The 20,977-nt window shown below is 40.2% G+C and overlaps 1 protein-coding gene across 1 annotated transcript in view; it reads right to left on the reverse strand.

Moving 5' to 3' along the window:
* Positions 1-20,977, reverse strand: part of CFAP61 (cilia and flagella associated protein 61) — a 722,434-nt gene that overhangs the window by 442,212 nt on the left and 259,245 nt on the right. The window contains exons 11-12 of the mRNA XM_007948197.1: positions 20,662-20,701; positions 9,203-9,342 (exon numbers count right to left, since the gene is read on the reverse strand). Of these exons, the coding sequence (XP_007946388.1) occupies positions 9,203-9,342; positions 20,662-20,701 (180 nt within the window). The remainder of the gene's footprint in view (positions 1-9,202; positions 9,343-20,661; positions 20,702-20,977) is intronic.

Consider the following 20,977-nt stretch of genomic DNA (forward strand, 5'->3'; position numbering starts at 1 on the left):
CTGCCCTGCTGTTTTGTGCGTCCCTGAGTTGTCCCTGGGGCTGACTGCTCCTCTGTCCGGGTTCCTGGCTTTTTATCCCCTTTCTCCTGCTCTTCTGGCCTGCTACTCTGGGTGGGCCTGAGTTGCCTCTCCTCACCTAATCCCTTTGGCTGACTGCTCTTCTCTCTGGCTTCCTGCCTTTTAATCCCCTTTTTCCTGCTCTTGCCACTTGCTACTTCAGGTGTCCCTGAGTTGTCTCTCCTCCCCTGTAACCCTGGGGCTGACTGCTCTTCTGTCCAGGTTCCTGGCTTTCTAGAAGGTAGAAACTCATATATGATGAACTTGAATACTTGGCTGAGGTTTCTAAGCAAGATCTTTAATGGACTGTGTGGTTTCTCCTTGCTGCTTACAATAAACCAAGAGAGTAAAGAATGAACTGTGCAAAATGAAAACAAAATCTAAAGATTTAGAAAATTCTGTTGTACAAACTATTGACACATGTCCTAGAGTTTTCACCAAGGACATGGCTACACCAATTTTTGTTGATGAGATTAAGCCTGTGACTGATGGATCTAACCAATGAGGATAGCAGAAAAGAAAGGGACAGAGAAAGAATGAACGGAGAGATCTCTTGGAATTTTACAGGCAGGAAACAGGCCAAAGGAACTATATCTGTTGTCCTGCAAGAAAAGAAAAGGACTGTATCTGGAGCAGAACTATTGGAAAGAGCATGGGAAGTAGAGGTGCTTCAGTCTCAAAGAGTGGGGCCAGAGCTTACTAGGTTTTAATTCTTTGATCTTCATCCCTCAATTCCAGAGTGTGGGGCTACTGTTAAGATATTCTGGGAGATGTGGAAACTACCAAAAGCTGAGGGAGTGTGGTTGCTACTCAGATGGACCTAAGAGCCAGAATAATGGTGCCTGCCAGTGCTGAGAGAGGAAGGTTGCCACTCAGATGGACTAGGAGAATGAGGCTACCCAAAGCAGAGGGAGTAGAGTTGCAAACTCACTGGGTCTGGAAGGTGGAGCTAAAGCCCAGAATCTAGAGATCATGACCCACACCCAGAGTACAGAAGGTAAGGCTATTTCGTAATTGGTCTCAGAGAATAGAGGATTATTTTCAAGACTTGACAGCTAATGTAAATTGTTCTGCTGGGTTTTGGACTTGTTTGGTGCCCTTTATCTTTCTCTCCTTTCAATTTCTCCAACTTGTAATGGAAATGTCTATCTTATGCCTGTTCCACCACTGTATACTGGAAACAGATAATTTGTAGTCTAGATTTCACATGTTCACAGATGAAGAGAAATTTTCCCCCAGGATGGAATATGCCTAAAGTCTCAATCATATTTGATTTAGATGATTGTGAAGATAAGATTTTGGACTTTGAGTCAATTTAAGACTTTTAGGATGATGTGATGTGGTGTTATTTACATATGACAGAGATATGAATTTTGAGTGCCAACAGGTGGAGTCATGGATTGAATTGTGTTCCCCCAAAATATGTGTCAACTTAGCTAGGCCATGATTAGCAGTACTGTGCAGTTGTCCTCCGTTTTGTGATCTGATGCAATTATCCTCCATTTTATTGTGCTGTAGATTCTAACTTCTACATGTTAATGAGGCAGGATTAGCATGGGTTGTATCTTGAGGCACAGTCTTACATAAGGATATGACTCAAGTCCCACCCTTACTCAAGTCTCACTCTTGAGTCACATCTGTTATATTACAAGAAATAAAAGGAGAGAGAAGCAAGCAGAGAGGAGAGGGATCTAATTACTGCCAAGAAAGAAGAATCAGGAGTGGAGTGTGTTCTTTGGATCTATGCTGAGAACCTTCTAGACTCAGGAGAAGACCAATTGTTCTGGTTACCTAGTGCTGCTCTGATAGGAGCACAAATCGGATGGCCTTAACAAACAGGAGTGTATTCTCTTACAGTTTGGAAGCTAGAAGTCCAAGTTGAACGTGCTATGCTCTAGGGGCTGTGTGAAAGGCCCTCGACCTTGGGCTTCAGCTCTGCCACTTGCTCCTGGCCCACTGAAGCTAGAGGCTTTTCTACTCAGGCAGCTGCTGGCTGCTGAGGCTAACAAGCCCAAGGTCAACAAATAAAATGGCATAGTCCCAATGCTACCAAACCACATGGAAGGACATTAATTCAAGTCCATTGTAAGCCCCAAGATCGGCAGAGCAGGCAAGGCTGCTGAACAGTGACACGGTTACATGCAGGGTCCAAGCGTGCCATAAGGTAGAGACCATTCTGCAAGTCTTCTTTTTATAGACAGGAAGCAGACCATATCCTTAAGGCAGCTACTCAGCTGCTCAGAGTAGAGTCCACCATTGAGTTCATTACCAGTCTCATCATGGGGAATATTACCACCAGCTGCCCAGCCACTCAACCAGGCCCATCCAAGTTGACACACAAACATAACTACCACACTTATGCCAAGACATATGGAGATCTCCAAGGGACACCAGGCTCACTGATGTCCAAAGGAGAAAAGGACCTTCCCACAGAGGCAACAGAGAAAGTATGTCTTCCCCTAGAGTTTACACCATGAATTTTTTTTTCTCTCTTTCTCTTTTTTTTTTCAAATTGTATTGAGCTTTGGGTGCAAATTTACAGAGGAAAAATTTGTTTTAAAATCAAGAGTTCATGTACATTTGATTTCACACCCCAATTACCATCACCTACCATAACAACAACAACACTTGTGGCATTTCTGTTACAGCAGTACTAGATAACTAACACTATTACCTAAGGGCATTTTTCTTTACTAAGCAAAGTTGACAACTGGTTGTATGATTTAACTCAGCAGTAAATATTTATTCACAGAAAATAATTCCTAGTCCAATAAATATTAGTTGGGTGATTAAGTTTGCAATATATTCCCCCAAATTAAAAAAGTCAAATCTCAAAGAAGCATCTTTAGGAAGGGCATGGAAATGAGATGAGTGGCCAGTTCACCCAAGTGTGACCCAGCTAATGAATAAATGAGTGGAAAGAAAAGCAAAGGATAAAGATCAGAAATGGGAAGCAAGGAAAAGGAAAAGAAATCATTTACAGAAAATTTCCTAGATAATACCAAATAAAGTTACAAAGGCTAAAAAGAAAACATATGTCACAGAATTTTATACATTTAAAGTGAAATTAACATAAATAATAAGAAATTCTCTCATCTCAAAATCAAGCAGTCACTAAATGCAACAAAAGGGAACCTCGTGTGGAATACTTTGACAGAGGAGGACAACATCACTAACAATTGAATGAGTTATTTGCCCCAGTGCTCACCAGCATGGCCGGAGGGCAGATGCCAGACACAAATATAATTTCCCAAGGGAAGAACAACAAATTTGGGTGGGATACTAGAACATGAAGTCATGAAATTTAAAACAACCAAACTTAAGTGCAGTAACAATCTATTCCAAATGTCAGGAGAAGTGAAGCAAAAAATGGAAAGAAAAAAAAAAAAAACCATGATATATCTGAAAACTATGGAATAAGAAGTGTTCAGAGCCTGCGCCTTTGCAGTGCCCTCTGCCTAAAAAGCTCTGACCCCAGGTAGGAGATGGCTCCTTCTCTTCCTTTGGGTCTTGACTCAATAATGTTTTCTGAGATGCCTTCCCCGTGAAGCCTATTCCATAAGCACACTATGTACAACTGCACATTCCCATCTGCTCTTCACATTACCTTACCCCCTAATTACCTTCTCACCTCTTTACCTTATTGATGTCTTTCTCCTCTTACTAGAACACAGGCCCCATGATCTGTGTTAGTCACTTCTGTCTCCCCAGCACCTAGAACTGGAGCTAGTACACAGCATGCAGCCAACACATATTTACTAAGTGACTGACTGGATGGGTGACTGAGGACAGCTGCTGGGGTTTCTGGGATAGAAAGCTCACCTCAGCCAGCCCTGTGCTCCCTCTGAAGTGGTGGCTGTATGTCAGCCTGGAGTCCAACACCCATGTTGTTAATGTGATGGATACTCATTTTAGGAAGAAGTTGATACCAGGAAAGGCTGAGTAGAAATTATGAATGAGACCAAGTCCCTGAAGACACAAACTCTAAAGAAGCCCTGCTTCTCTCCAGACATCCCAGTTGTGTAAGCCAACACGAGCCCTTATTATGGTTGAAGCCATTTTGAGTTTAGTTTTTTTTCTTTTATTTGTAACTGAAAGCATACTAACTGATAATCTAAATTTCTAAGCTTAAAAAGATAGTTGAAAACAAAAAACAATAAAAAAGGTTAAAGGGAGGAGGTGTGTAAAAAGAAAGGGCAAGAGACTAGAAATAGGTTAAAAGAAATGAAAACATTCTTTGAATAAAAGTAATTTTTAAAAATATAGACTCTTACACTCCATATAGTCTTATAAAATCAACCGTGATGATTTATTTATGCAATACAGAAGGGACTTAATATCTTAACAGTTTAAAGCACATGTGACCTATATGGTTTTACAGTTAGAATCACAACTGTTTCCCACCAAATGACATATCTATAAGAAACAGAAGAAACCTCTAGTGCTTGTCCAACTTCAACAAGCAGAAAAACAAACTAGAAGGCTTGTTAAAACACAGGTTCCTAGGTTAACACAGATTCTACAGGGAGGTTCTAGGATTCTGCATTTTAACAAGTTCTCAGTGAATGCTGCTGCTGCTGGTTCACGGAGCACACTAGAGTCTATCTAAATCCAGAATCTGACTGTATAAGGGTGAGTTGTCCTCGAGGCTGGAAGCTATGCATTCAGGGGAAAAAGGTGGAAGATGCCATAGTCTATGATGACTCTGGAACCTCCAGCCCATCCTTGGATAGTATTCTGTGATACCAGGGATGAACAACCCCTTGTAGGGCCTAAAGCCAAGTATGAGGATCATAGATACAAAGGGTGAATGTCACAGAGCATCACTGCATGAGTTCCTGATTTGCAGGTTATGCTGGCTGCTGTTCCTGGATCCTCTGCCAACCCCTCAACAGAATCCACTGCCAGCACAGAGGAGCAACTATGACAAAATCTTACAACTTTTAGAAAATCCTGTGAGGAAATGGATGGAGAAAGGAAGGCCCTGAAAAACAGTGCCACCTTGGGGTAATTGAGACCAGGGACTAATTCCAAAACAATGGCTGTTCCTCTTTGAGGTCTCCGGTGGTCACATTTTGAAGAGAGTGACTTGGCCAACTGACTGGAAGAGATCCATATCTGTACCCATTCCAAAGGAAGGTGATCCAACAGAATGTGAAAATTATTGAACATATCATTAGTATCACACACAAGTAAAATTTAGCAGAAGATAATTCAAAAACAGTTGCACCAGTACATTAACAAGGAAATTCCAGAAATACAAGCTGCATTCAGAAGAGGACGTGGAACAAGGGATATCATTGCTGATGTCAGATGGATCTTGGGTCAAGGCAAAGAATACCAGAAAGATGTTTACTTGTGTTTTATTGGCTATGCAAAAGCATTTGACTATGTGGATCAAAAGAAATTATGGATAACATTAAGAATAATGGGATTTCCAGAACACTTAATTGTACTCATAAGGAACCTGTACATAGACCAGGAGGCAGTCATTTAACAGAACAAAGGGATACTGCGTGGTTTAAAATCTAGAATGGAGTGTCTCAGGGTTGTATCCTTTCACCATGTTTATTCATTCTGTACACTGAGCAAATAATCCAAGAAGTTGGACTATATGAAGAAGAACATGGCATCAGGATTGGAAGAAGACTAATTAACAACCTGTGATGTGCAGACAACACAACTTTGCTTGCTGAAAGTGAAGATGACTTGAAGTACTTATTGATGAAGATTAAAGACTACAGTCTGCAGTATGGATTATACCTCAACATGAAGAAAATGAAAATCCTCATAACTGGACCAATAAGCAGCATCGCGATAAATGGAGAAAAATTCAAGTTGTCAAAGATTTCATATTACATGGTTCCACAATCAACACCAATGGAAGCAGCAGTCAAGAAATGAGACGTCATATTGCACTGGGCAAATATGCTGCAATAGATCTCTTTAAGGTGCTGAAGAGCAAAGGTTTCTCTTTGAAGACTAAGGTGTAAGACTAAAGTGTAAGACTAACCCAAGCTATGGTATTTTCAATTGCCACACATGCATGGGAAAGCTGGATAATGCATAAGAAAGACTGAAGAAGAATTGATGCTTTTGAGTTGTGGTGTTGGCAAAGAATACTGAAAGTACTTTTGATGTTGTTATGTACCATTGAGTTGGCCTCAACTCATAGCAACCCCTCCTTGGTTTTCTGAGGTGGTTTCACTACAGAAGTAGATTGCCCAACCTTCCTTCTGAGGAGTGGCTGGTGGGTTTGAACCCCCAGCCTCCTGGTTAGCAGTCAAGTGCCTTAGGCACTATGCTACCAGAGCTCCTACTGAAAGTACTATGGACTGCCAAAAGAACGAACAGATCTGTCCTGGAGGAAGTGCAGCCAGAATGCTCCTTGGAAGCAAAAATGGCCAGACTTCCTCTCACCTACTTTGGTCATGTTGTCAGAAGGGACCATTCCCCGAAGAAGAATATTATGCTTGGTAAAGTGAAGGGTCAGCAAAAAAGGAGAAGATCCTCAACAAGATGGATTGACACTATGGCTTTAACGATAGGCTCAGGTGTAGAAAGGACTGCGAGGCTGGGGCAGTATCAGGCAGTGTTCTGTTCTGTTGTATGTAGGGTGGCTATGAGTCAAGAGCCAACTAACTGGACAGCACTTGTTGCTAAGGATGTGTGTCAACTTGACTGGGCCATGATTTTGAGTGCCTTGGCAGTTGGATATAGTTATTCTGCATGATGAGACTGGATATGGTGTAATCACCTCCAGGGTAGAATCTCCTGTGAGCATCTAATTAGTTGAAGAGCAGTTGCATTCAGGGTGTGTCCTGCTTCCAGTATATTTGCAGAAACTTTGAGAAAGGTCTCTAGCTTTTTGTTCATTTTGAGATCCTGCATTTGCCCAGTCATCATCTCCAGTTCCTGGACTTGAACCAGTGGCCTATCATGTTACCTGGCAATCTTGGGATTGTTGCTTTTGCAATTGTAAGCCAACAATCTCTCATTTTGCCTGCTGATTGATCTTAGACTCATCAGCCTCAGCAGCCAGCAGCTGCATAAGTCAGAAGAAGCTTCCATCTCACTCCAATGGGCCTGGAAGGCAGAGCTGAAGCCCCAGTCAAGGCACCTCCACTCAGAATCCAGAGACAGAAAGTCTTCCCCTAGAGCTGGCACTCTGAACTCAGACCTCTAGCCTAGACTTCCCCTAGAGACAGCACTCTGAATTCAGACTTCTAGACTCCTAAATTACAGAGAATAAATTTCTGTTCATTAATGTTTGTGGTACTTCTGGTATAGCAGCACTAGAAAACTAAGATATATATTTTAATTCTTGCCAATTGACCAAAAATAATATCTCACCCTTGCTTTGGTTTCTTTTCCTGATTAGTCACAAGGCTGAAAATTTTTAAATACCTATGGATTATCTGTTTTTCTTCAAATGCAGTTTGGTCAGGATTTTTCGTTAGTTTTTCTATTCGTTATTAAATGAGTTTCTTATTGATTACTAAAAGCTCTGTATATATTAAATATATCAACCCTTCGTTTACTGTATTTGTTAAACATATCCTTACTTACTAGTAAGGTTACACTTTAACTTAATTGTTGTGTTGTTGTTATGTGTCATCGAGTGGGCCCTGACTCATAGTGACCCCTCCTTGGGTTTCCGAGGCGGTATCACTACAAAAGTGGATTGCCCAACCTTCCTTCTGAGGAGTGGCTGGTGGGTTTGAATCATCAGCCTTCTGGTTAACTTAATTAGAAAAACTTAATTGGAATAAAAACAAAAGCAAAAACCAAACCTACTGTCATCAAGATGATTCAAATAGGAAAGAGTAGAACTATCCTTCAGGGTTTCCAAGGCTTTAAATCTTTACAGAAGAAGACTGCCTCATTTTTCTCCTGTGCAGGGGCTGGTAGATCCAAACTGCTGACATTTTGGTTAGCATCTGAATGCTTTAACTACTGTATCACCAGAACGCCTTTTAATTAGAATAGCTCAAAATTTTTTATATAGTAAAATGTGGTTGTTGTTGTTGTTGTTATTAGGTGCCATTGAGTTATCTCCAACTCATAGCTACCTTATGTGCAACAGAACAAAACACTGCCTGGTCCTGTGCCAGCCTCGCAAGGCTTGCTATAACAGGTGTTATTTTTTCTTCCATTGGCTTTACGTTTTAAAAGACTTTCCCCATCCTAAATGAGCTCTGGTAGCATAGTGCCTAAGGCACTTGACTGCTAACCAGGAGGCTTGCGGTTCAAACCCACCAGCCACTCCTCGGAAGGAAGGTTGGGCAATCCTACTTCCGTAGTGATAACTGCCTCGGAAACTCAAGGAGGGGTCGCTATGAGTCGGGGCAACTCGATGGCAAATAACAACAACAACAACAACAAAATGTGATAAAGATCAATCTTTACTCACACTCCTGGATTGCACTCAAGCTTACTTCATCAGGAAAACTGCCTCTGATTAGGCCAAATCTCTGCATCATTTTCCAAATCTCTTGATCATTTGCATAGTAATGTGTACCCATCATCATTGGCTATTCCCATCGCAGCTACATTGTACGTTTATACATGTGTCTATAAGCTTTCAAAGTGCAAACAAGTTTGTAAGTTGCTTACCATTTTACTCCCAGAACCTGGTACATACGTATTTTCTAATGTTTTATGTTTTCAATGTTTAGATTGAACACTTCAATCAAAACAGGAACTGATTGTACTGTAGGTGTGAAGAAAGTTTCTACGTTTATTTTTGTCCCACCATTTGTAGAATAATCCTTCCTTTCCCCATTACTGTCATGCAGACTTTGTCATATATGTATACATGTACACACATACAAAGTTCCTACCAGGCTGGAATCTACAGTTGGACTTTTTACTGTATTACATTGTTCTACCTATAGATGCTGTCAACATGACATTGTTTATGGACTTACATTTTAATAGGTGACAAGACAATCTCTTCTTAATATTACTCTTTCCCCAAATGTATTAGCTAAAATATCTTGATCAATCCCACCACCAATAAAATTCAATTAATTTTTGGAATGGAATATTAAATAAAAATAGTAGGAACCACTATTGTCCCTTTCTCTCTCTCTTTTTAACTTCATAGGTTGTCTTTTGCCCACACGTGCGTGCATCTACCTACTTGAGTAGTCCAGCCCGATGGAAGACATAGAGATCCTGTTTGAGGGTGCAGTTATTGAAGGGGACCATCCTCACGAAGTTCTGGATGAGGACAAACTCAGGAGTGAGGTGGGGCAGAGAAATTATGCAAAAATTCTTGTCCTAATTGAAAAACCAAGACACATGGAGAGAGAATCAAAAGCCATTTTTCAGATAAGTATTATACAAAAGTTCTTGCTATTAAACACTAAGGAAAATAGGATCAAAATGTGTTGATCAGGAAAGGATTTTCAAATTAAATTTTACTATAACTTGGAAATTAATCACATAAAATTCAGGGAAATAAGCAACTGTAAGAATATAGAGAAAAGAATTGTGTGTCTGGATGAAACCTGAATAAATGAATATTATGAACAATGGGACCTATTCAGCATAGCTCTTTTGCAAAAACAGATTTTTAAAATTAAGGGCATTTGCACTTGCTAATTCATCTGCTATTGCATGAGTAACTGAGGCAGCATGGCATCCTAGCACAGGCCCTTTGCTTAGTAAGTGATCTTAAACCAGCCCAGTCACTGCTCTGTGAGATAAGAGGGTAGCACTTCAGGCCTTATCTGACTCTAAAGTCTGTGATTACATACAAATGGATTTCTGCGTATTTTATCATGATGTGATTCCATGTGGGCAAACAGATACAAAAGTGTGCTCAAACTTCAGCAGTGGGTTTATTTAGTTAGCAGTCACAGAGGAACCCATGTCCTGATGAATTCTACTTACTAAGACCTTCTAGTCCTGTGTTATCCAATATGATAGCCACTAGCCCCCTGTGGCTACTAAGCATTTAGAATGTCACTAATGTGACTGGGAAAGTGAAATTTTCATTTTATTTCATCTTAGTTAATTCATATTTAAGGAGATCTGGTGGTGTCGCAGTTAAGGCATTTGGCTATTAACCAAAAGGTCCGTGGTTCAAGCCCACCAGCTGTTCTGTGGAAGAAAGATAAGGTAGTCTGCTTCTGTAAAGATTTACAGCATTGGAATGGGGGTCATTACGAGTTGGAATTGACTTGATGGCAGTGACTTACTGGTAATATACATGTAAAAACTGATAGCCAATTCAGTTATTGGAAAAGTTTTATGTAAGTTTGGAACAATTTGGGAATGTGAATTTACCTTACCAACCACAAATTTTATGACATTTAAATACAGATCAAGTATTTCTGATGAAAATTTAGCACTTGAATTTAGATATGCTGTAAGTGAAAAATGAGCACTAGATTTCAAAGGCTTAGTATGGAAAAAAAGAATGTAAAATAGATCATTAATAACTTTTCATATTGATTGCATGGTGAAATAACTACGCTTTGGATACTCGGGTTAAATAAAATATGTTATTATAATTGGTTTCACCAGCTTCTCTTCCCATGTGTTAAGATGGCTCCTAGAACACACTGAATTGTTCATGTGGCTGTGTCTGTTTCTATCAGATGGTGCTGCTCTAGGCCAGCTGTGCAACGGAAGCCTGCTTGATCCTCTGCCAGGTCCCTGCGGAAGCAGCTTGCTCTTCCTAGAGCTAATTTGTCCCTCTGGGACCTCGCCTCCTCCTGAACCCTGTAAAGGCATTGCTTGTGCTAATCCAAAACTCCTGGGACATTTGTGCAACCCAAAGGAGAACTTTCGGGGAACTTTGCAGTCAAGTTGCTGAATGACAAGAGTTAGTGCCATGTCATAGCAGGCTCTCTGTGGGAGGATGGAGACTAAATATAATGAGCTGCCTCTACTTAGAGTAGAAGGACTAAGGATGAAATAGTGAAGGTAGTTTGCTCCTGTCTCTCCCTATATACTGAAATGAAATAGAATTAAAATGTGAATGTGTCTTTTATCTTTTTAAAGTTAGCATCACTTTTGTAATGCTGGAGAATTGAGTTTACATGGACTTCAAAATAAGAATGAAATAAACTTAGGAAACTTCTATGTGGCATCTTTGAGGGATACAGGCTTTGTAAATCCTACATTCAGGGCACTCTGCATTGCTTTATGAACTTTGAAAATGCCTTAAAATTACTTCAATAAAGCCACAATGAAGAACATTATTGCAAGGCTTCATTATATGAACAAAATGAGGGAATATAATCTATGATCTGATGTTGTTGTTGTTGTTATTTGCCGTCGAGTCGGCCCCGACTCATAGAGACCCCTCCTTGGGTTTCCGAGGCAGTATCACTACGGAAGTAGGATTGCCCAACCTTCCTTCAATGTAATTAAACCATATTTATTTTTTCTCAGTATAAAGACAATGATAAGGAAATAAGATACTTTGCTTGTCATCAGTCAAATGAAGAAGTAGAGTCATTGGTTTTGCTTAAGTGATGGGCCTACTGTGGAAAAATAATCTTTACAGAACCACGTTTTTTCTCTCAATGGTCTTTCCTCCCCCAACTTTCTTCCCTCCAATAAAGGGGTAAGAGTCTGGTTGGAGTCTCTGCTCCTAGACAACAATGAAATAATGCAGAAGAAGGAGGCTGGCACCCAGACACAGGTCCCTTGCCTGCATGTGGGGCTTCCTGAGCTCATCCACCAAACACTAGCTAGGCTCCTCCACAATAGGTTCTGAGTTTGGCCCCAGGAATTAAAGAGAAAGAAATACCAACCAGAGAATCAACCACAAGTCCCTACCTTCCTATTCCTGGAAAGCAACAGGATAAGCTACAGAATATTTTGGGCCCATGTAAGTTATAAAGGAATCTGTCTAGTTTCCTTTAGCATAACTGATGACATCTTCATATAATTTCACTCTTCCTAATTACTTGATTCTAATAAAACGCTGGTAAAACTGTCCATAAGGAGCTATGTGGCACAGTGGTTAAGCAATAGACAGCTAACCAAAATGTAAGTGGTTCGAACCCACCACTGGAGAGAAAAGACCTTTATGCTCCCATAAAGACTGTTGTTGTTGTTAGGTGTCGTCGAGTCATCTCTGACTCATAGCGACCCTATGTACAGCAGAACGAAACACCACCCTGTCCTGAGCCAGCTCCAATGATTCTTGCTATACTTGAGCTCATTGTTGCTGCCACTGTATCAATCCATCTTTTTAGGGCCTTCCCCTATTTTGTCTACCCTCCATCTTACCAAGCATTACATCCTTCTCCAGGGAATGTTCCCTTCTGACAACATGACCAAAGTATGTGAGATGAAATCTGGCCATTCTCGCCTCCAAGGAGCATTCTGGTTGCACTTCCTTCAGGACAGACCTGTTAGTTCTTCTAGCAGTCCACCAACACCACAGATCAAAAGCATCAATTCTTCTTTGGTCTTCCTTATTCATTGTCCAGCTCTCACATATATATGAGGCAACTGAAAATACCACAGCTTGTCTCAGGCATACCTTAGTCCTCAAGGAGACATCTTTGCTCTTCAGCACTTGAAAGAGGTCCATTGCAGCCAATTTGCCCAGTGCTACATGTCATCTGATGTCCTGACTGCTGCTTCCATTGGCATCAATTGTAGAACTAAACAATGTGAAGTATTTCACAATTTTAATCTTTTCTCCATTAATCGTAATGCTGCTTATAGGTCCAGGTGTGAGGATTTTTGTTTTCTTTATATTGAGATGTAATCCACACTGAAGACTGTATTCTTCAATCTTCATCAGTAAGTAATTCAAGTTATCCTCCTTTCAGCAAGCAAAGTTGTGTCATCAGTGTATCCCAGGTTGTTAATGATTCTTCCTCCAACCCTGATGCCAAGTTCTTCTTCACATAGTCCAGGTTCTTGGATTACTTGCACAACATAGAGATTGAATAAGTATGGTGAAAGGATAAAACCTTGACACACTCCCTTCTTGATTTTACATCATGCAGTGTTCCCTTGCTCTGCTCTAACAACAGCCTCCTGGTCTATGTACAGGTTCCTCATGAGTACAATTAAGTGTTCCGGAATTCCCATTCTTCTCAATGTTATCCATAATTTGTCATGATCCACACAATCAAATGCCTTTGCATAGTCAATAAAACACAAGTAAACATCTTTCTGGTATTCTTTGCCTTGAGCCAAGATCCATCTGACAGCAGCTATGATATCCCTTGTTCCACATCCTCTTCTGAACCCAGCTTGCACTTCTGGAAGTTCTCTGTCAATATACTGCTGCAACCATTTTTTAATTCTCTTCAGTAAGATTTTACTTGGATGTAATATTAATGATACTGATTGACAATTTCCACATTCTGTGGGATCACCTTTCTTTGGATGTGATTTTACTTGGATGTGATATTAATGATACTGTTTGACAATTTCCACATTCTGTGGGATCACCTTTCTTTGGAATGGGTACAAATATAGATCTCTTCCAGTCAGTTGGCCAGATAGCTGACATCCAATTCTCTTGGCATAATACAGTGTGTGCCTCCAGCAGGGCATCCATTTGTTGAAAGATTTCAATGTGTATTCTGTCAATTCCTGGAGTCTTGTTCTTCGTCAATTCTTTCAATGCAGCTTCACCTTCTTCCTTCAATACCACTGGTTCTTGAACATTTGCCACCTCCTGAAATGGATGAAGACTAACCAGTTCTTTTTGGTACAGTGACTCTGTGTATTCCTTCTATCTTCTTTTGATGCTTCTTAAATCATTCAATATTTTGCCCATAGAATCTTTCAATATTGCAACTCAAGACTTAATTTTTTTCCTCAGTTCTTTCAGCTTGAGAAATGCTGAGTGTGTTCTTCCCTTTTAGTTTTCTAACTCCAGTTCTTTGCACATTTCATTATAGTAATTGGCTTTGTCTGCTCAAGCTACTCTTTAAAATCTTCTGTTCGGCTTTTTTATCTTGTCATTTCTTCCATTTGCTTTAGCTACTCTTCACTCAAGGGCAAGTTTCAGAGTCTCTTCTGACATCCATTTTGGTCTTTTCTTTCTTTCTCGTCTTTTAAATGACCTCTTGCTTTCTTCATGTATGATTTTCTTGTCATCCCACAATTGTTCTGGTTTTTGGTCACTGGTGTTCAATGCATCAAATCTATTCTTTTAGATGGTCTCTAAGTTCAGGAGGGATATATTCAAGGTCATATTTTGTCTCTTGTGGACTTGTTTTGTCTTCAACTTCAAGTTGAACTTGCATATGAGCAGTTGATGGTCTGGTCCACAATCAGCTCTTGGCCTTGTTTTGGCTGAAGATATTGAGCTTTTTCATCTCCTCTTGCCACAGATGTAGTCAATCTGATTCCTGTGTACTCCATCTGGTGAGGTCCACATGTGTAGCTGCCGTTTGTGTTGTTGAAAAAAGGTATTTGCAATGAATAAGTCTTTGGTCTTGCAAAATTCTATCATGCGATCTCCAGCTTTATTTCTGTCACCAAGGCCAAATTTTCCAACTAGCAGTGATTCTTCTTTGTTTCCAACTTTTGCATTCCAATCAGTGATAATCAGCACATCTTTACTGCCATTTTTGGTCAATTTCAGACTGCAGAAGTTGATAAAAATCTTCAATTTCCTCTTCTTTGGCTTTGGTGGTTGGTGCATAAATTTGAATAATAGTAGTATTAATGGGTCTTCCTTGTAGGCATATGGATATTATCCTATCACTGATGGCATTGTTCTTCAGGACAGATCTTGAAACATACTTTTTGATGATGAATGCCACACCATTCCTGTTTATTTGTCATTCCCAGCATAGTAGATTATATGGTTGTCTGATTCCAAATGCCCAAACCTATCCATTTCTGCTCATTAATGCCTAGGATATCAATCTTTATGTGTCCCATTTCATTTTTGACAACTTCCAATTATCCTAGATTCATATTTCATGCATTCCATGTTCTGATTATTAATGCATTTTTGCAGCTGTTTCTCCTCAATTTGAGTCGTGCCATGTCAGCACATAGAGGTCCTTAAAGACTTACTTTATCCATATCATTGAGGTTGGTTCTACTCTGATGAGGCAGCTCTTTCTGAGTCCTATTTTGAGCATCTTCCAACCCAAGCGACTCGTTTTCCTTCACTGTGTTGGATAATATTTCCAAGCTATTCATAACGTTGCCCAGTAATGTATCAGACAGTGTTTCCCTGCTATTCATAAGGTTTTCACTGGCCAAGTTTTGAGAAGTGGATGACCTCTTCCTTCTTCCTAGTCTGTCTTAGTCTGTAAGCTGTGTTGAAACCTGTGTACCATGTGCAACTCTGCTGGCATCTGAAACACCAGTGGCACAACCTAAAGCCCACAGCAATGTACAAGCCCCACAGAATGAAAAACTGACAGACAAGTTTCTCTCCCTTAGCTGTTGGAAACCTCTGCACCCTCCCCTTACCTAATTCCTACCTGGAACCTGCCACTTTGTGGTCCCCAGCTACTCCCTCCCTTTCTTGGCTCTAGGAGGTTGGGGCCACCTTGCCTCCTGTCCCTTATCTGGATCTTGCTGCTCCTGTGGTACCCGGCTGCTCCGCTCCCTTCCTTTCCTAGCTCTAGGGGGCTTGAGGCCTAGCCTTGCTTCCCGTCCTTAACTGGATCCATAAAGATTAGAGACTAGAAAAGCTTATCAGGTAGTTCTACTCTGTCATATAGGGTTGCTATGTGTCAGAATTGTCTTATTGGCATATAATAACAACAACAGCTATGCACACTGTTGTTATTAGGTGCTGTCAACAATACAACAGAATGAAAAACTGCCTGCTCCTGCACCATCCTCAAAATCGTTATGCCTGAGTCCTTTGTTCCAGCCACTGTGTGAATTCATCTTGTTGAGGACTTCCCCTTGTTCAGACCCTCTACTTTACCAACCATGATATCCTTCTATAGGGACTGGTCATGCCCAACAACATGACCAAAATACGAGAGAGGAAGTCTGACCATTCTGAATTCTAAGAAGCATTCTGCCTGTATTTCTTCCAAGACAGATTTGTTCATTCTTCTGACAGTCCATGATATAGTCAATGTTTACCAACACCATAATTCAAATGCAACAATTCTGTGGTTTTCCTTCTACATCGTCCAGCTTTCACATGTATATGAGGCAACTGAAAATAATATGGCATAAGCCAAGGACACCTTAGTGTTCAAAGTGGCATCTTACATAAATACTTTTTTTAAAAAAATACATCCTTTGATTTCTTGACTGCTGCTTCCATGGGCATTGATTGTGAACCCAAGTAAAATGAAATCCTTCACAATTTTAATCTTTTCTTCACTTATGGTGATGTTCTGTATTGGTCTGATTGATAATTCTTTTTTTTTTTTTCCTTTTTTAATGTTGAGGTGTAATCCATATTGAAGCCTGTGGACTTTGATCTTCATCAGTAAATGTTTCAAGTCTTCTTCACTATCCACAAACAAAGTTGTGTCATCTGCATATATTAATGAGTCTTTCTCCAATCCTGATACTGTGTTCTTCTTCATAGAGTCTACTTTCTCAGTTGATTTTCAGCATGCAGATTGGATAAGTATGGTGAAAGGATACAACCCTGATGCACATCTTCTATGTTTTGAAACCATGCATTATCCCTTTGTTCTGTTTAAGGGACTGCTTCATGGTCCATGTACAGGTTCCTCATGAGTAAAGTTACATGGTTTGGGATTCCCATTCTTTACAATGTTATCCATAATTTGTTATGATCCACAGAGTTGAATGAGTTTGCATAGTCAATAAAACAGGAAAACATCTTTCTGGTTTTCTTTGCCTTTAGCCAAGATCCCTCTGACATCAGCAATGATATCCATCATCCCACAACCTCTTGTGAACCCACCTTGCATTCTGGCAGGTCCATGTCTATGCTGCTGCAACTATTTTAAAATTATTTTCAGCAAAATTTTACTTGCATGTGATATTAATATTGTTTGATAATTTCTGCATTCTGTTGGATTTCTTTTGAAGGGGCACAAATATCAATCTCTTCTAGTCAGTTGGACAGGTAGCTGTCTTCCAAATTTCTTGACATAAACAAATGAGCACTTCCAGCATTGCATCCATTTGCTGAAATATCTCAATCAATTCCTGGAGTCTTGCTTTCCATCAATTCCTTCAGTCCAGTTGTGACTTCTTCTTTCAGTACCTTTGGTTCTTGATCATGTGCTATCTGAAATGGTTGAACATCAACCAACAATTTTGGCACAGTGACTCTGTGCATTCCTTCCATCTTCATTTGATGCTTCCTACATCATTCAATATTTTGCTCATAGAATTCCTCTATAATGAAATTTGAGGCTTGAATTTTTTCTTCAGTTTTTTCAGCTTGAGAAATGCTGAGCATATTCTTCCCTTCTGATTTTCTGACTCCAGGTCTTTTGCACATTTCATGAGAATACTTTACTTTGTCTTGTTGAGCAGCCTTTTAAAATCTTCTGTTCAGCTCTTTTACTTCATCATTTCTTTTAATTCACTTTAGCTACTCTACGTTCAGGAGCAAGTTTAAGAGTTTCTTCTAATATCCATTTTGGTGTTTTCTTTCCTTCCTGTCTTTTTAATAAGGTACTCTAGTGGCACAGCAGTTAAAGTATTTGGCTGCTAACCAAAAGGTTGACAGTTCAAACCCACCAGCACTCCGTGGGAGAAAGATTAGGCAGCCTGCTTCTGTAAAGATTTACAGCCTTGGAAACTCTAGGGGGCAGGTCTACTCTGTCTTCTAGTGTTGCTATGAGTCAGAATCGACTCAATGGCAGTGGGTTTGGTATTGTATTTTAAATGACCTTTTGCTTTCTTCATGTATGATGTCCTTGATATCGTCCCACAACTCATCTGGTCTTTGGTCACTGGTGTTCATTGTATCAAATCTATTCTTCAGATGGTCTCTAAAATCATACATAATCAAGTATGTATGTTGACTCTCATGGACTTGTTTTAACTTTCTTCAGCTTCAATTTAAACTTGCATGTGAGCAACTGATGGTCTATTCCATGGTCAGCCCCCAGCCTTGTTCTGACTGATAATATTGAGTTTGTCCACTGTCTCTTTCCACAGATGCATTCAATTTGATTCCTGTGTGTGATATCTGGCATGGTCCGTGTGTTTGTCGTTGTTAGGTGCTACTGACTCAGTTTAAATTCATAATGACCCAATGCACAACATAATGAAACAATGCCTGGTCCTGCACCATCCTTAGAATCACTGCCATGCTTCAGCCCACTGTAACAGCTACTGTGTCAATCCATCTCATTGCAGGTCTTGCACTTTTGCACTGACCCTCTACTTTACCTAGCATGATATCTTTCTCCAGGGACTGGTCCATTCTGACAACATGACCAAAGTATGAAAGACAAAGTCTGGCCAACCTCACTTCTAAGGAGAATTCCAGCTGCCCTTCCTCCAAGACAAATTTGCTCGTGCTTCTAGTAGTCCATGTACATTCAGTATTCTTTGCCAACACCACTATTCAAAGGCACCAATTTTTCTGTGGTCTACCTAACTCATTATCCAGGTCCACAGGCATTTGAGACTATTGAAAGTACCATAGCTTAGGTCAGGCACACCTTAGTCTTAAAAGTGATATCTTTGCTCTTTAACACCTTAAAGAGATCTTTTGCAGCAGATTTGCCCAATACAATACATCATACAATTTCTTGACTGCTACTTCTATGGGCATTGATTGTGGATCGAAGTAAAATTAAATCCTTAACAACTTCTTTTTTCTCCATTTATCACAATGTGGATAGTCACTGTTCATGGTATTGAAAAAAAATATTTGCAATGAGTAAGTCATTGGTCTAACAAAATTCTATCATGCAATTTCAGGCATCATTTCTGTATCACCCAGGACATATTTTCCAGCTACCAATGCTGCTTCTTTGTTTCCAACTTTTGCTTTCCATTCACCAGTATTTATCAATGCATCCTGACTGCATGTTTGGTCGATTTAAAACTGCAAAGTTGGTAAAAATGTTAAATTCCTTCATCTTTGGCTTTAGTGGTTGGTGCGTAAATTTGAATTATAGTAGCATTAACTGATCTTCCTTGTAGGCATATGGATATTATCCTATCACTGACAGCATTATGCTTCAGGATAGATCTTGAAATGTTCTTTCTGATGATTAATACAATGCCATTTCTCTTTACTTTGTCATTCTTATTACTCAGTTTGTCATACTGTGGTGATTTGCATGCTGCTGTGATACTGGAAGCTATGTCAGCAGTATTTCCAATACCAACTGGGTAACCCATGGTGCATAGGTTACAGCAGCGCTTCCAGACTGAGACATATTAGAGAGAAGGACACGACAGTCCACTTCTGAAAAAAATAGGCTACTATAAACCTTAGGAGCTCTGGTAGCATAGTGCCTAAGGCACTTGACTGCTAACCAGAAGGCTGGCGGTTGAAACCCACCAGCCACTCCTCGGAAGGAAGTTTGGGCAGTCCTACTTCTGTAGTGATACTGCCTTGGAAACCCAAGGAGGGGTTGCTATAAGTTGGGGCCAACTCGATGACACATAACAACAACAACACTATAAACCTTGTGAATAGCAAGGAAACATTGTCTGATATAGCGCTGGATCATGAGCCCTTCAGGTTGGAAGGCACACAAAATACGACTGAGGAAAAACTGCCTCCTCAAAGTAGAGTTGGCCTTAATACATGGGTGGAGTACAGCTTTCAAGACTTTCATTTGTTGATGTGGCATAACTCAAAATGAGAAGAAACAGGTGCAAACATTTATCAATAACTGGAACATAGAATTATGAAGTATGAACTTAGGAAAATTGGAAGTTGTCAAAACTGATTTGGACCACATAAAGATTGATATCCTAGGCATTCCAAAAGCAAACCAAACCCACTGCCATTGAGTCAATTACAACTCAGTGACCCCATTTGTTTTCCAAGGCTGTAAATCTTTATGGAAGTAGATTGCCTCATTTTCCTTGCATGGAGTAGCTGGTGGGTTTGAACAGCCAACTTTCTGGTTAGCAGGCAAATGCCCTACCCACTATGCGACCAGGGCTCCTTATCCTAGGCATTGTTGTTGTTGTTGTTATGTGCCATCGAGTCAGACCCGACTCATAGCGACCCCTTCTTGGGTTTCCGAGGCAGTATCACTACAGAAGTAGGATTGCCCCATCTTCCTTCCGAGGAGTGGCTGGTAGGTTTGAACTGCCAGCCTTCTGGTTAGCAGTCAAGTGCCTTAGGCACTATGCTACCAGAGCTCCTTATCCTAGACATTAGTGAGCTGAAATGGACTAGTACTGGCCACTTTGAATCAGACAATCATATGGTCTACTATGGTAGGAATGACAAATTGAAACTATGCTTACATTTCTTTTAATATATGTATTGAAAATAACCTGTTAAAATAGTAAAACTGAAGGATTCTTGAAAATGGCACTATGTTCTATGTTTAAGAGTTCATAATATGCCATTTGGCCTTATCTTTGGAATACAGAAGCAGTTCAGACCGCAACATTATAGTATTTTAAATGTTTGTACAATGAACATGGCATTTTACTATCTAAACTTTCTCTAGCTTATAAACAAATAATATTACTCAATATTCAGCATGTACTTACAGGAAAAAGACTAAAAACAAAATCCATAAAGTCCAGCGACCTGTAACAAGATGGTTAATTGTCAGTGACCTGCTGCAATGGCTTATATTTCAAGAGAGCTATGACTCCTTCTCCCTTGGGTAACAATTAGCCAACCACTGGCCATAATTAGTGTCGTTGTTGCTGTTTGCCGTCGAGTCAGACCCAACTCACAGCAACCCTCCTTGGGTTTCCGAGGCAGTATCCCTACGGAAGTAGATTGCCCCATCTTCCTTCTGAGGAGTGGCTGGTGGATTTGAACCACCAGCCTTCTGAATAGCAGTCAAGTGCCTTAGGC

The sequence above is a fragment of the Orycteropus afer genome, unplaced genomic scaffold (assembly GCF_000298275.1).
Source record: "Orycteropus afer afer isolate SDZICR_OR568_19922 unplaced genomic scaffold, OryAfe1.0 scaffold00208, whole genome shotgun sequence".
Classification (NCBI taxonomy): Eukaryota; Metazoa; Chordata; class Mammalia; order Tubulidentata; family Orycteropodidae; genus Orycteropus; species Orycteropus afer.